The sequence below is a fragment of the Panulirus ornatus genome, chromosome 62, assembly GCF_036320965.1.
Source record: "Panulirus ornatus isolate Po-2019 chromosome 62, ASM3632096v1, whole genome shotgun sequence".
Taxonomy (NCBI): domain Eukaryota; kingdom Metazoa; phylum Arthropoda; class Malacostraca; order Decapoda; family Palinuridae; genus Panulirus; species Panulirus ornatus.
Window position 1 is genome coordinate 14,682,869 of NC_092285.1, and position 18,109 is coordinate 14,700,977.

At 47.2% G+C, this 18,109-nt stretch overlaps 1 protein-coding gene across 5 annotated transcripts in view; it reads right to left on the reverse strand.

Annotated features, from left to right (window-relative positions):
- The window catches only part of LOC139745672 (alpha-N-acetylgalactosaminidase-like), a 98,309-nt gene extending 80,543 nt beyond the window's left edge, over window positions 1-17,766 (reverse strand). For 2 of the 5 annotated variants that reach the window (XM_071656063.1, XM_071656070.1), the window contains exon 1: window positions 7,659-7,696. In XM_071656063.1, coding sequence (XP_071512164.1) covers window positions 7,659-7,687 — 29 coding nt within the window. In that variant the 5' untranslated portion in view covers window positions 7,688-7,696. Of the gene's footprint in view, window positions 1-7,658; window positions 8,152-9,209; window positions 9,376-17,304 lie in introns of those variants that run through there. The other 3 variants (XM_071656064.1, XM_071656071.1, XM_071656062.1) reach the window with 3 other exon arrangements.
- Window positions 17,767-18,109: the final 343 nt, after the last annotated feature.

Consider the following 18,109-nt stretch of genomic DNA (forward strand, 5'->3'; position numbering starts at 1 on the left):
ATCATATAGCTATAACAAACAATAAAGCGTACGATGATGGTCGTATCTTTACCCAAACATTTACATAATAATTCCTTACCAGATCCCTTCTCTGTCAACTTTCTCATATTTCATTTCTAAATCAAAAAGTGCCGGATACTCTCTCTCTCTCTCTCTCTCTCTCTCTCTCTCTCTCTCTCTCTCTCTCTCTCTCTCTCTCTCTCTCTCATTTCTCGTTATCCCAACAAGCCAATGACGGATATGTCGTTTAAACCGTTTTCCTGATCCTTAAATCGTGTCTCTTCCTCAGCAACCAAAGGTTTAGCAATGTGATCTTCAACAATGATGATGATGTTCTGAGCAAGTCTTACTGGCTTCCTGCACCACATTCCTTATGAACAACTACCAACAATACACGTCATCATATCATGGATCATCACTTCCTTCAAATTGTCCTTCACTAACTTTATGTCCTCATCTGAGGAAATATAGAGTCATCACGCTGCGTCCAGGGTGGAGTCATCACGGAGCGTCCAGGGTGGAGTCATCACGCTGCGTCCAGGGTGGAGTCATCACGCTGCGTCCAGGGTGGAGTCATCACGCTGCGTCCAGGGTGGAGTCATCACGCTGCGCCCAGGGTGGAGTCATCACGCTGCGCCCAGGGTGGAGTCATCACGCCGCGTCCAGGGTGGAGTCATCACGCTGCGTCCAGGGTGGAGTCATCACGCTGCGTCCAGGGTGGAGTCATCACGGAGCGTCCAGGGTGGAGTCATCACGCTGCGTCCAGGGTGGAGTCATCACGCCGCGTCCAGGGTGGAGTCATCACGCTGCGTCCAGGGTGGAGTCATCACGGAGCGTCCAGGGTGGAGTCATCACGCTGCGTCCAGGGTGGAGTCATCACGCCGCGTCCAGGGTGGAGTCATCACGCTGCGTCCAGGGTGGAGTCATCACGGAGCGTCCAGGGTGGAGTCATCACGCTGCGTCCAGGGTGGAGTCATCAAGCTGCGTCCAGGGTGGAATCATCACGGAGCGTCCAGGGTGGAGTCATCACGCCGCGTCCAGGGTGGAGTCATCACGCCGCGTCCAGGGTGGAGTCATCACGCTGCGCCCAGGATGGAGTCATCACGCTGCGTCCAGGGTGGAGTCATCACGCTGCGCCCAGGGTGGAGTCATCACGCTGCGTCCAGGGTGGAAGTCATCACGCTGCGTCCAGGGTGGAGTCATCACGCTGCGTCCAGGGTGGAGTCATCACGCCGCGTCCAGGGTGGAGTCATCACGCTGCGTCCAGGGTGGAGTCATCACGCTGCGTCCAGGGTGAAGTCATCACGCTGCGTCTAGGGTGGAGTCATCACGGAGCGTCCAGGGTGGAGTCATCACGCTGCGTCCAGGGTGGAGTCATCACGCTGCGTCCAGGGTGGAGTCATCACGGAGCGTCCAGGGTGGAGTCATCACGCTGCGTCCAGGGTGGAGTCATCACGCTGCGTCCAGGGTGGAGTCATCACGCTGCGTCCAGGGTGGAGTCATCACGCTGCGTCCAGGGTAGAGTCATCACGCTGCGTCCAGGGTGGAGTCATCACGCTGCGTCCAGGGTGGAGTCATCACGGAGCGTCCAGGGTGGAGTCATCACGCTGCGTCCAGGGTGGAGTCATCACGCTGCGCCCAGGGTGGAGTCATCACGCCGCGTCCAGGGTGGAGTCATCACGGAGCGTCAAGGGTGGAGTCATCACGGAGCGTCCAGGGTGGAGTCATCACGGAGCGTCCAGGGTGGAGTCATCACGCTGCGTCCAGGGTGGAGTCATCACGCCGCGTCCAGGGTGGAGTCATCACGGAGCGTCCAGGGTGGAGTCATCACGGAGCGTCCAGGGTGGAGTCATCACGGAGCGTCCAGGGTGGAGTCATCACGCTGCGTCCAGGGTGGAGTCATCACGGAGCGTCCAGGGTGGAGTCATCACGGAGCGTCCAGGGTGGAGTCATCACGCTGCGTCCAGGGTGGAGTCATCACGGAGCGTCCAGGGTGGAGTCATCACGCCGCGTCCAGGGTGGAGTCATCACGGAGCGTCCAGGGTGGAGTCATCACGGAGCGTCCAGGGTGGAGTCATCACGCTGCGTCCAGGGTGGAGTCATCACGCTGCGTCCAGGGTGGAGTCATCACGCTGCGTCCAGGGTGGAGTCATCACGCTGCGCCCAGGGTGGAGTCATCACGCCGCGTCCAGGGTGGAGTCATCACGGAGCGTCAAGGGTGGAGTCATCACGGAGCGTCCAGGGTGGAGTCATCACGGAGCGTCCAGGGTGGAGTCATCACGCTGCGTCCAGGGTGGAGTCATCACGCCGCGTCCAGGGTGGAGTCATCACGGAGCGTCCAGGGTGGAGTCATCACGGAGCGTCCAGGGTGGAGTCATCACGGAGCGTCCAGGGTGGAGTCATCACGCTGCGTCCAGGGTGGAGTCATCACGCCGCGTCCAGGGTGGAGTCATCACGGAGCGTCCAGGGTGGAGTCATCACGGAGCGTCCAGGGTGGAGTCATGTGTTTATGGTGAGGCGAGGAGTTGGTTGGGTGGCGTCAAGGCGTGACGAGTAAACCGCTTGACACAGCAACACGCTTGACACTCACATGTGATGTCTAATTCTGATACAATATTGGCCGGACTCCCTCCCTCCTCCATGCTCTTGCAGCCTTCCCCACACATGGAGGTTAAGTAAACTTAAGAAACTTTGTTTCACAGCAAAGCCACGACATGAGATGGTAACCGAGAAGATAACCAACATTCACCATTAGTGAAGAAAAGGAGAAGAGAGGAAAGCATAGACAAGAGAAGGATTGTGGGTGAATATGGGAAAGACGATATAGGGAGAATCAGAGAATGAACAACAACCAAAGGATGACAAGAAAAGACGAGTAATACAAGGAAGAGACAGAAGGAGCGAAAAGTGAAGGATTAAAGGAAATATTACCAGTAAATAGATGAAAAAATAGGGAAAGATTTGTGGGGAGAGCAAGAGAGAGGAGTTGAGTAGAGAGGAGAGGGACAGGAGGAAGAGATACCAAACATCATGACATCAGTACGCAACAGCCACGTCATGTAGTACACCTCCAACTAAACCTGACCTAGGTGACGACACTCAGGTCATTATATGTAAATCAAGTGTGCGAGACACTACAGTTGGTCAGTGTGGAGGTTGGTCGGGAGCCAGTACGTTCCCGGGCCGTCTGAGGGATGTGAGTCGCGTGCTCATCAATAATGCGGTAAATCTGATCAGAAAATATCTGGATTTAACGACATTACAAATGAATACTTATATTCTGTTATCACGTTGAGGGAACAGCTGTTAACCACCTGTCCAAACTGGAACTTAACCCGAGGATCAATAAAGTAATAAAATCATGATGAATAACTCATCTTGATGTGAGGACTTTATCAGAGTAACTACAGAACTAAACAATCTAATTGCGACCCACAGATTCATAGGTTAAATCCACAGCGTCCCTCCCTCATACATGACACCTTAATTCCAGTCTTAACCTCCTAACCTGACCTACCAACTCACCACTATAAAACCAAACCATCGACAAGTTAGAGTAAGACGCGCGCAAGTGAATGACAGAGTCAGTCATCCAACGTGACCTACACAGAAATAATGCCATCTTATCAAATATAAATTCATCACTGTATAGTGATGGAAATATTGAGTCTGCGGTTACAATCTTCGCCCTCAACATTTGCATCAAACGACTCACAATCACTCAGAGAGGAAGGAGCCACACGAGTGGTGAAAACGTAAGGGAAAGAAGTGAAGATTTTTCGAGTTGATGTAGCGCGATGATGACTGCCTCAAATGGCCCTGGCATTTGATAGAGCTACAGCTCAGAAAACCTTCCAACATAGACAGTATTTACAAATGGCTACAACAACAACAGAAGACATAGGGATTACTATTTCTCCACAAATTAAGGTGGCAGCAGTTGTGCTAACATTCTGCAAACATGAACATCATACATATGAAAAGATCCTTTCCACGGTCACCTACTGCTTGTGACCCAGGTCATGAGTGACGGTGACCCAGGTCATGAGTGACGGTGACCCAGGTCATGAGTGACGGTGACCCAGGTCATGAGTGACGGTAACCCAGGTCATGAGTGACGGTGACCCAGGTCATGAGTGACGGTGACCCAGGTCATGGGTGACGGTAAAGCAAGTCATGAGTGACGGAAACCCGGATCATGAGTGATGTTCACTCGACTTTCAAGTGCAAAAATATCCCCCACATTCGTGCTCCTTCTTTCTCGTGACTACCATAGGATGTCACATGACGTAAGATAAGCTTGAGTTAATGTTAAGTCTTACAAACCGGTTGACATCATCAACAGGACGGTTACACCCACCCATCAACGACTTACGAAGTTTATACACACGTCTGTATGTACGGATGTTACCAGTGGACCTGCATGAAGGTACACCATGAGTGTAAAGTCACCTTTGACGAAGCTAAATCATTACAAGCATAGTCTTGTTAAAGAATTCTTCACTCCAAAGCAGTGCACATTTCCCTGCAAGCGAGAGCAACGTAGATTTTTGTTGTACGAGCCTCTCTGATAAGATTCTTTGGATAAAACCAGTACTGTTTCTGAGTACAAAAGCACACAAGTAGCTAGAGTACATAAGATGCAAGTAAAATCACAAGGGAACGGATAATACGAAGCGTCAAGCGCTTTCGTATAATTAAACTCACCGACTCAAGTCTTGACAATGTAATCACATGAAAGGGATTGACACATCTTTTCATCTACTTTCCTGTGATTTTACCTATATATGTGCTCTGCATAACAGTGCTTTGAAGTTAGCAGACCTGGAAAGTCTGGGTGGCGAGGAAATGTGAATAAAAACAAAGTCATTCGGTTTAGTACTGAAAGGGGACTTTTCAGATGGCATGTCACTCACATGGGGTGCACAATATACTAGCCGAAGACACTGACACACATCAATCAGATTGAACAGAAAGACAAAGGGGATGTTTTAAATACCTGGGAGAGGACAAAGGAGCGACTGCAACCATGGAAGCTGAAGTGAGCCATAGGGAGAAGGAGCTCATGTCCTGGCCACAGTAAGGAGCGTGTGGGAAGAGAGTTCATCTCTGATGTCAAAGATGGGCAGGTTTGAGGTAGCGTGGTCCCGACCAAGCCGGAAGGATACAAGGCATGGCCTAGAGATTTGAGAATATGGATAAAGCTGGCGGGTTGCAAATGACAAGTGGATTGACCGAGTAAGAAATGAGAGGAGTAACACAGAGATGTAGTGATTCAAACACTATGGCTGACACATCTGATATGGAAGTGGTGAAATGGTTTGAATATGTGGAGAATGAGTGAAGACCACTTGTCAAAGAGGATACACGTGTGAGAGATGGACGAGGCAAGAAGACAACCTGTGGAGGGACGGATGCAGAGGAAAAAGCTGTGAGTGCTCAGCGCCTGAACATGTACTGTGGGAAAATACACTGTACCTTGAAAGCATGGGGAGGTACAGTGTACCGTGAGAGAATGGGGAAATAGTGTACCGTGAGAGCATGAGGAGGTACAGTGTACCGTGGGAGGTGGGTCTGTGGCCAACACAACAACATTCATGAAGAACCTGTTGTTGACGAGTGCTTGCTTCATACAGGCACAACTGAAGATGAATAATAAAAGTAAAACAGTAGAGAGAGCAGCTTTCAGTTTCAAGTAATGGCTGTACAATTTATGTTCGTTTTATCGAAAAGATGTGAATGTGTTAAGACGGAGAGACAGGGGCGTCGTACAGTGAGGTGTACGCGAGATATTTACCTACAGATCTTCCCAGCCTAACTGGACAACAACCCGCCACAGATATTTTAGAACCTTAAGTAATGACTTGTGAGAAGGAAGAACCGTATTGCTGACAATAAGGAAAAGCCTGGGGAGACCTCCCCGTAACAGCGGTCCTACATGAACCTCTCTCAGCCTGCATTATCTTGCAACATTTCACACCCAGACGGAAGGATCCACTGGTCTGTTGTTGTTTACATTCTTCCGTCGCACGTCAGGTGGTCGGCCTTGTGGGCTTAGGTGTCTGGCGTAACGTTTACTGCCACACCTGCACCCAACACCACCACCCTCACCACACCTGCACCCATTACTACCACCCTCACCACACCTGCACCCATTACTACCACCCTCACCACACCTGCACCCATTACTACCACCCTCACCACACCTGCACCCATTACTACCACCCTCACCACACCTACACCCAATATGCAGTCCAGGGTCCCCAGTATAGTACTATATACGGAAGACGGGGAAAAATTAGAACAAGTACAAAGACGCACGACAAAATTGATCCCTTAGAAATCTGGCATACGAAGAGAGGCTAAAACAATTGGATCTCTTCACCCTTAAAAAAACGTAGACTTCGCGACGACTTAATCCCAGCCTTCAAAATTCTGAACCAGTTCGATAAAGTAAATCAAGAACATCTTTTTGAAATACAAGAATATACGGTTACCAGGACAAATGGAATAAAACTCAAAGCTGAAAGATGCAGTACGGACGTGGGAAAAAACTTTTTTCCCTACAGGTGTGTTGAACACTGGAATAAGTCACCGTCAGACGTAATGAATGCTAAGATTATAAAAACCTTCAAAAGCTGTTCAGACAAATATCTTATAAATTCAGGTATACTGAGCAAAACGCCAGAAATAGACTGTATAAACGACAGCGTGAACGGGGACAGTAGAAGGCTAATGAGCAGCAGCGGGGAGTCTGCGATAGCTTAAAAAACTCCTGAGCGGAATTAAACTTTCTGTTAAATTCATTTTTTTTTCTTTTTTTTTTTTTTTTACCAGACAACCCAGTCGTGGGCCAATAAGGCCTCCTGTTGTCTGCGTTTCTTATGTAAACTCATGTAACAATGTAAACCCACTACACATTCTCACACACCAGCATCCTCCCTTCACCAACCTAATACACATTCCCACACACCACCATAGCACCTTCACCACACCAGAATCTCATATGTCATAACTCTCCCTTCACCCACCTACCAGTTCTAGACACACACACGTGACAAGCTCACAGACCAGTACTTCCCATTCATGCAGCTATACAATAAATGTGTTGTAACATGATACAATAACATCTTGTTTCTTTGCAATACTACGGTTGATAACATAAGCATGGAGGCCAGAACAGGTTCTCTTACTTTCTAATCATCCATCATGAAAAACAAAAGTAATAAATGAGCAACATTCTACTATCACACATTTAGGTTTAATGTTGTTCTTTTCATCTCCGGCTCAACAGAGGTTAAATGTCAAACCTGATGTTCTCGAGGCAGAACTTCAACCACGTAACCCAAATTGGCAAGCAGAGTCACAAGGGTGCTCAGTAGAGGCGGGATTTCATGTGACAAGGAGCCGTAGTAAGAAGAGATCTGGTCAGTGTTACAATAGACGCGTTTGTCCCTTTTCGTACGTACAAGTTCCTGCGTACATAATAACATGATACATTAAATCACAAGCATATAATTCTTATTTCCTCAGAGCAGCAGAGAGGGAGAGGCAAGTACTGTTGTAACTGGGTTATGGCGCCGTCTACAATGATCTTCTCTAACCCAGAAACCATTATAAAACACTATACTAAAACACTATACTATTTCCTCAAATACCTTCTTTCTTCCTTGTTTCCCATTTTCATTCGATTTCTCAATGTAATCCTTTTCATGCTGTGTTCCTGCTGCACACCTCCATCCCGTACACTTCCTAAGGGCTTAAGGTGGACCTTTTCTCAAGCGTAACTTCTTACGACAAATCCTGTCCATCTGAAACACTATTTACGCAACACAAGTTTACTTAATACATTAACCAGAGTGACTCATGCGAGGTGTGGCATAGCCCAGACCACTGTTATGAAGCATGATGGAGTCCAACCCGGGAACTCACGGGCTGGGGTATGAAGACCGACCTAGTTCTTATAGGCACATGGTGTGGAACCTGTAACTCTCTGCCAGGAGTCACTACATGCACCTTGGTCCCTCCCGTCAACCATGGCAGCTTTGTCTGACACACTAAGCCAACCGGAGCCTTCCGTCAACCATGGCAGGTCAAGCTTGGTGCAACATGTCACTGTCTCAGCTCACCATCTGCAGCGTTTCCTAAGCAAGAGGAGGGAGGCTGTGGGTGAAGCGGAGATGATGTCAGCGTCTGGTTGGTCTGTGGCGGCCACGGGGATGGCAGCATCCAGCCATGACTGGCCAACACGCCCATCACCAACACACACCGCGTTTGCCACATACCCACAATTGTTACACCATCCAAAACCAGTTTTTCCCTCATCCGAAAAGCCTAACATTATTTTCGTAGAGATAATTTTACACAATCATATTACCACATGACTCAATACATTCATGACCCAATAATAAAAAGCTCTTTTAATTAACATGGGTAAGAAAATGTATTTAGAATTTGTAGACTGGTCGTGAAGAATGTTAGGGAGATCAGTGTGTGAAGTAAGTCGTCACGAGAAATGTTCAGATAATACCAGAGGAAGGCTGCCAGCTGGCCAGATCCAGGCTGGGAGCACAAGGTGTAGCACCTCCTCCCTTATACTCTATTCTCTGATAAGGTACATGGCAAGAGACAGTTATCGTTCTCTCAACCCCTTTAGCAAGACACGGCATCCTTATCATATGATGGTCTGGCCTTTGAGAAAATCCTTAAGGATTAGGTCAAAAGCCAGGCCGTTATACCAGAGGGTCGTTACGTCACGCAAGTCAACGATCGTCATGGGAGATGGGAAGATTATGACACGTGTCCCCCTGCCCCTCACACCTGATGATGATATCCACTGTGGACATAACAGTTGCCAAATATCTCTAAACCTGATCAGTCCTGACGTATGCCATCAACACACTTCTTTGGCGAGGATACCATAGATCTACAGTGTGCGTGGATGTAGAGTGGAGCTCCCGCTGGCCAGAGGCAAGGAGTTGCGACACGTGCGTGCCTCACCACCACAGCACTGATGTTGCTGCTCTTATAACCCGACCTTGCACCAGTCGTCTACCACCTAGCTACTAGTCACTTACAAACAGTCCAATCCACAGAGTCATACATACATCAAGAGCGGCCCCATCAGAGCTCTCGGTGGCCCACGTGACCCGGGCCGCTAACACATCACGTCAACTTACTACAATGACTTTACTTACGGGAAGGCTTACCTCGTTGTCAGATGTAAGTGATCACGTTATCCAGACGAAAGCCGAGATATAATGACTTGCAGCGGTGATGATGATGATGATGATGAGTAGTATACTTCCGTGGAGATGGTGAAACACCCGCAGCTCAGGCCACAGGTCAGCAATCTCGGGGTCACACGCCAGTAATCTGTAGAGGACAGGCACAAGATAACTCGAAAATCGGAAATCCAGAAAACTTCAAGAATAATGCATCGGCTGCTGAAGAGAAAGATGGGCCTAACCCCACAATCCTCGACTCACGCACTAAACAACTCAAGGGAACAATTCCTGAGGACGACGACACGATGCCTTTTGACTTAACTAGTACAAGTATACATACCCAAATGTCGTAATGCCGTATCCAAGTGTCGTACCGTCGTACTCATGCGTCATACTCAATGGCTGGACCGTCGTGATCATGGGGTTGTACGACTACTGGTCACAGGTTCCGACAATGCAGGTCAGACATTCAAGAGAATGCAGGTAACAAATAGAGGGAGACAGCGCTGCTGGTCATGCGAGAGCAGGAAGATGATGACAGTTAGTGTCGCAAGAAGGATGTACAGTATCAGGTCACCAGGTTAACATACTGGTGGTCACCAGGATCATAAGTATCACTTAACGAACTGAAAATGAAATAAAAAATTTCAGGTCACTAGCTCAAGAAACAAGTGTGGCGGAAAACTGGACAAGAAACTTGTGGTAACTGGATCAAGAAACGGGTGATCACCCAGTAATACACTGCTGATGACTGAATCAATAAAGTGGTGATCACCCAGTAATACACTGCTGATGACTGAATCAATCAACCCCAAGATAACAATAAATACACCTCATAAGGGAAGACCAAGCAACTGCAGGTTAACACAGGCAGGTTAAATCTGGTCATTCGCCCAGAAAGCAGCTGGTCACATTAACAAACTACAGATCATCTTGCCAACTACTTCACAGTCATCTAAACAAACTTCAAGCAGCAGGATTTGGAAACCTTTGGTGATAGTCAAGAAAGTGCAGGTCAAGGAGATAAAAAAAAATGTCAGGTCACACGATAAAGAAATTGCAAGTCAAGAGTTCAAGGAGTTGCAAGTCAGATAGCTGTACAGTCTTATTTTATCTTTGACTCAGGATCTTATATATATATATATATATATATATATATATATATATATATATATATATATATATATATATATTATATATATATCAATTCACAGAGACTGCAGAAAGACGGGGGACTGAGGTTGCTGGCTGGTAACATTACGTCTAATGATGTAACGATAGAAAGTAGAAGAGATTACCAGGCCGCTGAAGGCTGCCTCCTCAGATCTGCTGTTGCTCCCACTAAAGAATTCGATACCCCACTCTGGCCATGACGAGTCATGAGTCGTACCGTCGTGCTTCCCACGACTGGCACTCCCCACCTTGGCAGAGTGTGGTTAAGGAAGGTGGGAAGTTGTGGGTTAAGGAGAGAGAGAGCAGTCCACACAACTCACCCAGGTCACGCTCGGCAACCCGACCAAGCATGGTGTCGCCGCTCCACACACGCCATCATTCACTTTCAGTTTCGACCGAGTGAACCGGAAATCGTTCAGGATTACACGTACAGCGTGAGGCTCAGGGAGATGTGTAGAGGTACTTGTGTCATCGTTACTGCACACTGCTACCTGGGCTGACTGGTACCGGAGGAAGGTATGGGGCAAGGAGCTGAACCTTCTAACCCCATAAGAACAGTTGAATCTGCCGTCCGAACAGGAACAGCTAAATCACTGTGGGATTATCAGCAGTTCTGTAGAATCAATGTTTTATCAGTGTAGTTGGAGACCTATCCGGAGGAGACTTCACCAACACTGAGAGATCACACGGACTATTAATGACTTTGCCAGTAAGAGTACAGTGCTCCTGCTGTGATACAAGGTTCAGCTGTTCATCCCATCACCTCCTCCTTCAAAGCAACCATTATTCCCTAGCGAATCTAACCTGTAGCAGCCGAGACGGACAACTGACTTAAGCAAATGGTTGCATCACCATAAATACTTCACTGGCCAATTACGACCATACGCTCTGGTTCCCATTACACCTAACCTTTACCTAACATCACTATTTAAACTTACAATATAAGGACTGACTTAGACATTACATTTGGCCGGGTATGTTGTGGCCACATGTGATGATCCGACTCACGAAGCTTGTCATGCACTGCGAGGGACACACATGGGACTACAAAGAACTCTCAAGACATCACAAGGCAAAGCTAAGCGTGACAAGATCATGGCTTGGGTGTCATGACCCACACGGCGACCTGACTCACACAAAGTCCAGCCACTGTGGGATCAGTTAGTCATGCCCACTCTCATGTCTAAGGATTTAACCCCCGAACACGATAGTACGACCTTTGGGTATGATGTGCTGGCCTGTCGTCCTCAAGACGTAACTGAGGAGTCGGACTGTGTGGCAAGCCGGGCCTGACCCACATCACAACAGGACGGATGTAACTGGGAGGAGTGACGGAGCACCACAGTGGGACTGGCGGACGCCGTGTCCTTCGCACTGGCTCAGTGGGCCGTGTGGTGCAGCCAGCAGTAGCGGCTACAGCCATTCCCGATGCCAGGGAAGAGAGGAAGGTAGGCAGCAGCTGGCCCTAAGCAGGTAGACCCAAGTAGAGCAGCTGTGGGGAGGGTCACAGAAGTAAACACTGCCGAGGCTCGCATATAGTACAATGCTCGGAGGACAACTTTCTTAATGCTCTTATTAAACGGACACTGGCCATATATTGACACCTCTTCTAAGGCTAGGTTGGTGCTGTTTACGGCGAAGACATCAGTTTCTGGAGGGAAGAAGAGTGAGGAATACGTGCTAATCCTTGAGTGATATGGACGACCAGAACATCAAGTTACGTAAGAAGGAAATGATGTAAAACGGAAGAACCCGTTAATCCCGGGGATGATATGCGATACATATGTGCAAGGTTACATCTAAGAAACATACTAGGCATAATAACATATCCTCATGACCTCTGATCAGATCGTGATGAGGAGAAAAGGAAGAAAATACGACTGAAAGAAAGCGATGCTAACCTAACGAAGGAGGAGGGGAAGTTCTGGCGGCTGGTGGCCACACGGGATACGTGAGGATAAAGTAACCTGGAAATAATAAACCATTTGTATCACAACAATGAAAACACATTGTTAAAAGCTTTGTGGGAATTAGTCTCCTTGATGATGTATAGGAACTATCTGAAAGGCGAATCAGGATGGTAGCCATGCGCCGTGAGAACATCACAGACAACAATCACAATCTTGATAATGGTACACAGAACACCATAAGAGGCGTCTGGGGAGGGTAGTGATACAAGAGTCATATCAATAATGACACATTAGTAAGGGCAGAGGATCTCCAGATGTTGCTTGCCTCACCTTCCTGGCTCCTCTCTCACACTATACTATAATATATATATATATATATATATATATATATATATATATATATATATATATATATATATATATATATATATAATATATAATGAGATGTTTGAGGACAATGTGTGGTGTGAGGTGGTTTGATCGAGTGAGTAACGTAAGGGTAAGAGAGATGTGTGGAAATAAAAAGAGCGTGGTTGAGAGAGCAGAAGAGGGTGTTTTGAAGTGGTTTGGGCACATGGAGAGGATGAGTGAGGAAAGATTGACCAAGAGGATATATGTGTCGGAGGTGGAGGGAACAAGGAGAAGAGGGAGACCAAATTGGAGGTGGAAAGATGGAGTGAAAAAGATTTTGTGTGATCGGGGCCTGAGCATGCAGGAGGGTGAAAGGAGGGCAAGGAATAGAGTGAATTGGAGCGATGTGGTATACCGGGGTTGACGTGCTGTCAGTGGATTGAATCAAGGCATGTGAAGCGTCTGGGGTAAACCATGGAAAGCTGTGTAGGTATGTATATTTGCGTGTGTGGACGTATGTATATACATGTGTATGGGGGGGTTGGGCCATTTCTTTCGTCTGTTTCCTTGCGCTATATATATATATATATATATATATATATATATATATATATATATATATATATATATATATATATATATATATTTTAATTTGTTTATGGATGGGGTTGTTAGGGAGGTAAATGCAAGAGTCTTGGAAAGAGGGGCAAGTATGAAGTCTGTTGGGGATGAGAGAGCTTGGGAAGTGAGTCAGTTGTTGTTCGCTGATGATACAGCGCTGGTGGCGGATTCATGTGAGAAACTGCAGAAGCTGGTGACGGAGTTTGGTAAAGTGTGTGGAAGAAGAAAGTTAAGAGTAAATGTGAATAAGAGCAAGGTTATTAGGTACAGTAGGGTTGAGGGTCAAGTCAATTGGGAGGTGAGTTTGAATGGTGAAAAACTGGAGGAAGTGAAGTGTTTTAGATATCTGGGAGTGGATCTGTCAGCGGATGGAACCATGGAAGCGGAAGTGGATCATAGGGTGGGGGAGGGGGCGAAAATTTTGGGAGCCTTGAAAAATGTGTGGAAGTCGAGAACATTATCCCGGAAAGCAAAAATGGGTATGTTTGAGGGAATAGTGGTTCCAACAATGTTGTATGGTTGCGAGGCGTGGGCTATGGATAGAGTTGTGCGCAGGAGGATGGATGTGCTGGAAATGAGATGTTTGAGGACAATGTGTGGTGTGAGGTGGTTTGATCGAGTAAGTAACGTAAGGGTGAGAGAGATGTGTGGAAATAAAAAGAGCGTGGTTGAGAGAGCAGAAGAGGGTGTTTTGAAATGGTTTGGGCACATGGAGAGAATGAGTGAGGAAAGATTGACCAAGAGGATATATGTGTCGGAGGTGGAGGGAACGAGGAGAAGAGGGAGACCAAATTGGAGGTGGAAAGATGGAGTGAAAAAGATTTTGTGTGATCGGGGCCTGAACATGCAGGAGGGTGAAAGGAGGGCAAGGAATAGAGTGAATTGGAGCGATGTGGTATACAGGGGTTGACGTGCTGTCAGTGGATTGAATCAAGGCATGTGAAGCGTCCGGGGTAAACCATGGAAAGCTGTGTAGGTATGTATATTTGTGTGTGTGGACGTGTGTATGTACATGTGTATGGGGGGGGTTGGGCCATTTCTTTCGTCTGTTTCCTTGCGCTACCTCGCAAACGCGGGAGACAGCGACAAAGTATAAAAAAAAAAAAAAAAAAAAAAAAAAAAAATATATATATATATATATATATATATATATATATATATATCTTTTAGATATCTGGGAGTGGATCTGGCAGCGGATGGAAACATGGAAGCGGAAGTGGATCATAGGGTGGGGGAGGGGCGAAAATTCTGGGAGCCTAGAAGAATGTGTGGAAGTCGAGAACATTATCTCGGAAAGCAAAAATGGGTATGTTTGAAGGAATAGTGGTTCCAACAACGTTGTATGGTTGCGAGGCGTGGACTATGGATAGAGTTGTGCGCAGGAGGATGGATGTGCTGGAAATGAGATGTTTGAGGACAATGTGTGGTGTGAGGTGGTTTGATCGAGTAAGTAACGTAAGGGTAAGAGAGATGTGTGGAAATAAAAAGAGCGTGGTTGAGAGAGCAGAAGAGGGTGTTTTGAAATGGTTTGGTCACATGGAGAGAATGAGTGAGGAAAGATTGACCAAGAGGATATATGTGTCGGAGGTGGAGGGAACGAGGAGAAGAGGGAGACCAAATTGGAGGTGGAAAGATGGAGTGAAAAAGATTTTATGTGATCGGGGCCTGAACATGCAGGAGGGTGAAAGGAGGGCAAGGAATAGAGTGCATTGGAGCGATGTGTATACCGGGGTTGACGTGCTGTCAGTGGATTGAATCAAGGCATGTGAAGCGTCTGGGGTAAACCATGGAAAGCTGTGTAGGTATGTGTATTTTGCGTGTGTGGACGTATGTATATACATGTGTATGGGGGTGGGTTGGGCCATTTCTTTCGTCTGTTTCCTTGCGCTACCTCGCAAACGCGGGAGACAGCGACAAAGCAAAAAAAAAAAAAAAAATATATATATATACATGGAAATCCTCCCCTCTTTTTTTTTTTTTTTTCCCAAAGAAGGAACAGAAAAGGGGGCCAGGTGAGGATATTCCCTCAAAGGCCCAGTCCTCTGTTCTTAACGCTACCTCGCTAATGCGGGAAATGGCGAGTAGTATGAAGGAAGGATATATATATATATATATATATATATATATATATATATATATATATATATATATATATATATATATATTGCTACATTATGAAACGATACATTCTGAAGTGTTGGAGAAGGTGCATCATGATGTATGAAATACGTGTATCAGCAGCAATAATCAAGAAGAGAGACTGGTGAACGATGGGTTGGTTACAAGCGTACGTGTCTCTAGAGATAATCAAAATAATTTGAAATCATCGATCAACACGTTTGCCTCTCAGGCTTGAGATGTACCTTGGGCCGGCCTAACTTTGACTGGATGATGAAGCGCTCATTAATACGCATCCGTATATTAAAGTTGCAGGACCGTTCATAAAATTGTGGTCCTGGGTAGCAAAATACATCTTCCTCTGATGTGCGGAGGTAAAGAAGGGATGGAGGGAGCAACAAACAACGTCCAACTAGGGTGAAGTGTGAGGTGATCTGCTGGCACACACACCGTCCATCTAAGGTGGAGTGTTAGGTCATCTGCTGAGACACAGAAGAGGAACGTTGAACCTTAACCGTGAGTGAACGGAAATGGCTTTAGCTTTGACTTAACAATAATTGGTCAGGTCAAAGAGAAGGCCATCTATATACATGAGGGTCGTAAGGTCACATCTCTGGGGTTACAACTGATATTGCAAGCATGTATGTACCATTGGCAGGTGACGACAGATGTCAACACACATGTGCCTAGCACCATCACCAGCGGCCAGGTGTACAAGTGAGGCCAGACTGCTGCACTCCAACCCCACACTACTACCGTACTCCAACTTCACACTATTGCCATACTCCAACCCCACACTACTACCGTACTCCAACTTCACACTATTGCCATACTCCAACCCCACACTACTGCCATACTCCAACCCCACACTACTGCCATATTTCAACCCCATACTACTGCCATACTCCAACACCGCATTACTGCCATACTCCAACCCCACACTAATGCCATACTTCAACCCCACACTACTTCCATACTCCAACCCCACACTACTACCATACTCCAACCCCACACTACTGCCATAATTCAACCAACCCCACACTACTGCCATACTCCAGTCCCACACTACTGCCATACTCCAACCCCACACTACTGCCATACTCCAACGTCACACTATTGCTGTACTCCAACCCCACACTACTGCCATACTCCAACCAACCCCACACTACTGCCATACTCCAACCCCACACTTTTGCCATACTCCAACCCCACACTACTGCCATTCTCCAACCCCACACTACTGCCATACGCCAACCAACCCCACACTACTGCCATACTCCATCCAAATCCCACACTACTGCCATACACCAACCCCACACTACTGCCATACTCCAACACCACACAACTGCCATACTCCAACCCCACACTACTGCCATACACCAACCCCATACTTCTGCCATACTCCAACCCCACACTACTGCCATTCTCCAACCCCACACTACTGCCATACGCCAACCAACCCCACACTACTGCCATACTCCATCTGAGCCCACACTACTGCCATACACCAACCCCACACTACTGCCATACTCCAACCCCACACTACTGTCATACTCCAACCCCACATAACTGCCATACTCCAACCAACCCCACACTGCTGCCATACTCCAACCAACCCCACACTACTGCCATACTCCAACCCCACACTACTGCCATACTCCAACCCCACACTACTGCCATACTCCAACGCCACACCCTAACCCTACACTCATGGAAGCATGCACCCCGAACCTTCTCCACTGAACCACACAACTCCACCACAGTAGCTGTGCCATACAACTCCATCTTCACCACACTACTCTTCTTGCACCACACTATTTCACCTGCACCACTATGTTACACTTACACCACACTATCCCACCTACACCACACTACTCCACCTGCATCACATCTGAGACACTTACCGTAGGGCTGTTTTCCTCGGCGAAGTGCGTGACTTTCCTTTCCGGAACTGATGGCGCACTGGATACCGAGCGTCACCTTCAACTTATACGTCGTGAGACACAGCTCCTAGGATGACAGTTAGTGTAGTGTGGGGAAGCACAAGTAAGACGTCAGGTGGAGGGGCATGGTAGACGAGTACAGGAGCAGGAGGTAGGCCTGGGTGGAGAGGAGGTGAAGGGGGTGCGTTCGTTCACTTCAAAAGCCAACTCCACACTGAGCTGGGACTGGCTCTCCGTCCCTTCACTTACTCTGCTTCCACACGACGCTTACGAACATTCATCTCCTTGAATAACCTTCAATCTTGACCTGTATTCCGTCATTATAAATCAGTTGTCAATAACAATGGAAGAACACGTGCGTTTACAAGATACTGGGTGACGCACCAAGATATCACCCACTGTATGACGAGCCGAGACGTAACTGACGTGGGAGTCGGTTGGACGGGGTGAGATGGGCGGGGAGGATACAAACCCATGACTCGGGAAGCAAGGAGCACAGCAGGCTTGGTGGGAACGGCTGCAGGTAACTTAAGTTATTCCCCAAACATCATAACTGAAGCAAATTGAAAATTACGACAATTTCGAGAGTGTAATCGTCTGCTCGTGGTCCATCTATATTAACATGTGCTCCCCACACAACCAGCCATACCAAGAGGGGCGCCGGCAATACTGTGAAGATGAATAATAAAAAAAAAAACCATGATGAACCAGAAGAAAATATAAGTAACAGACATAAATTTTATAATCATCATTTGTCGTCCTCTTA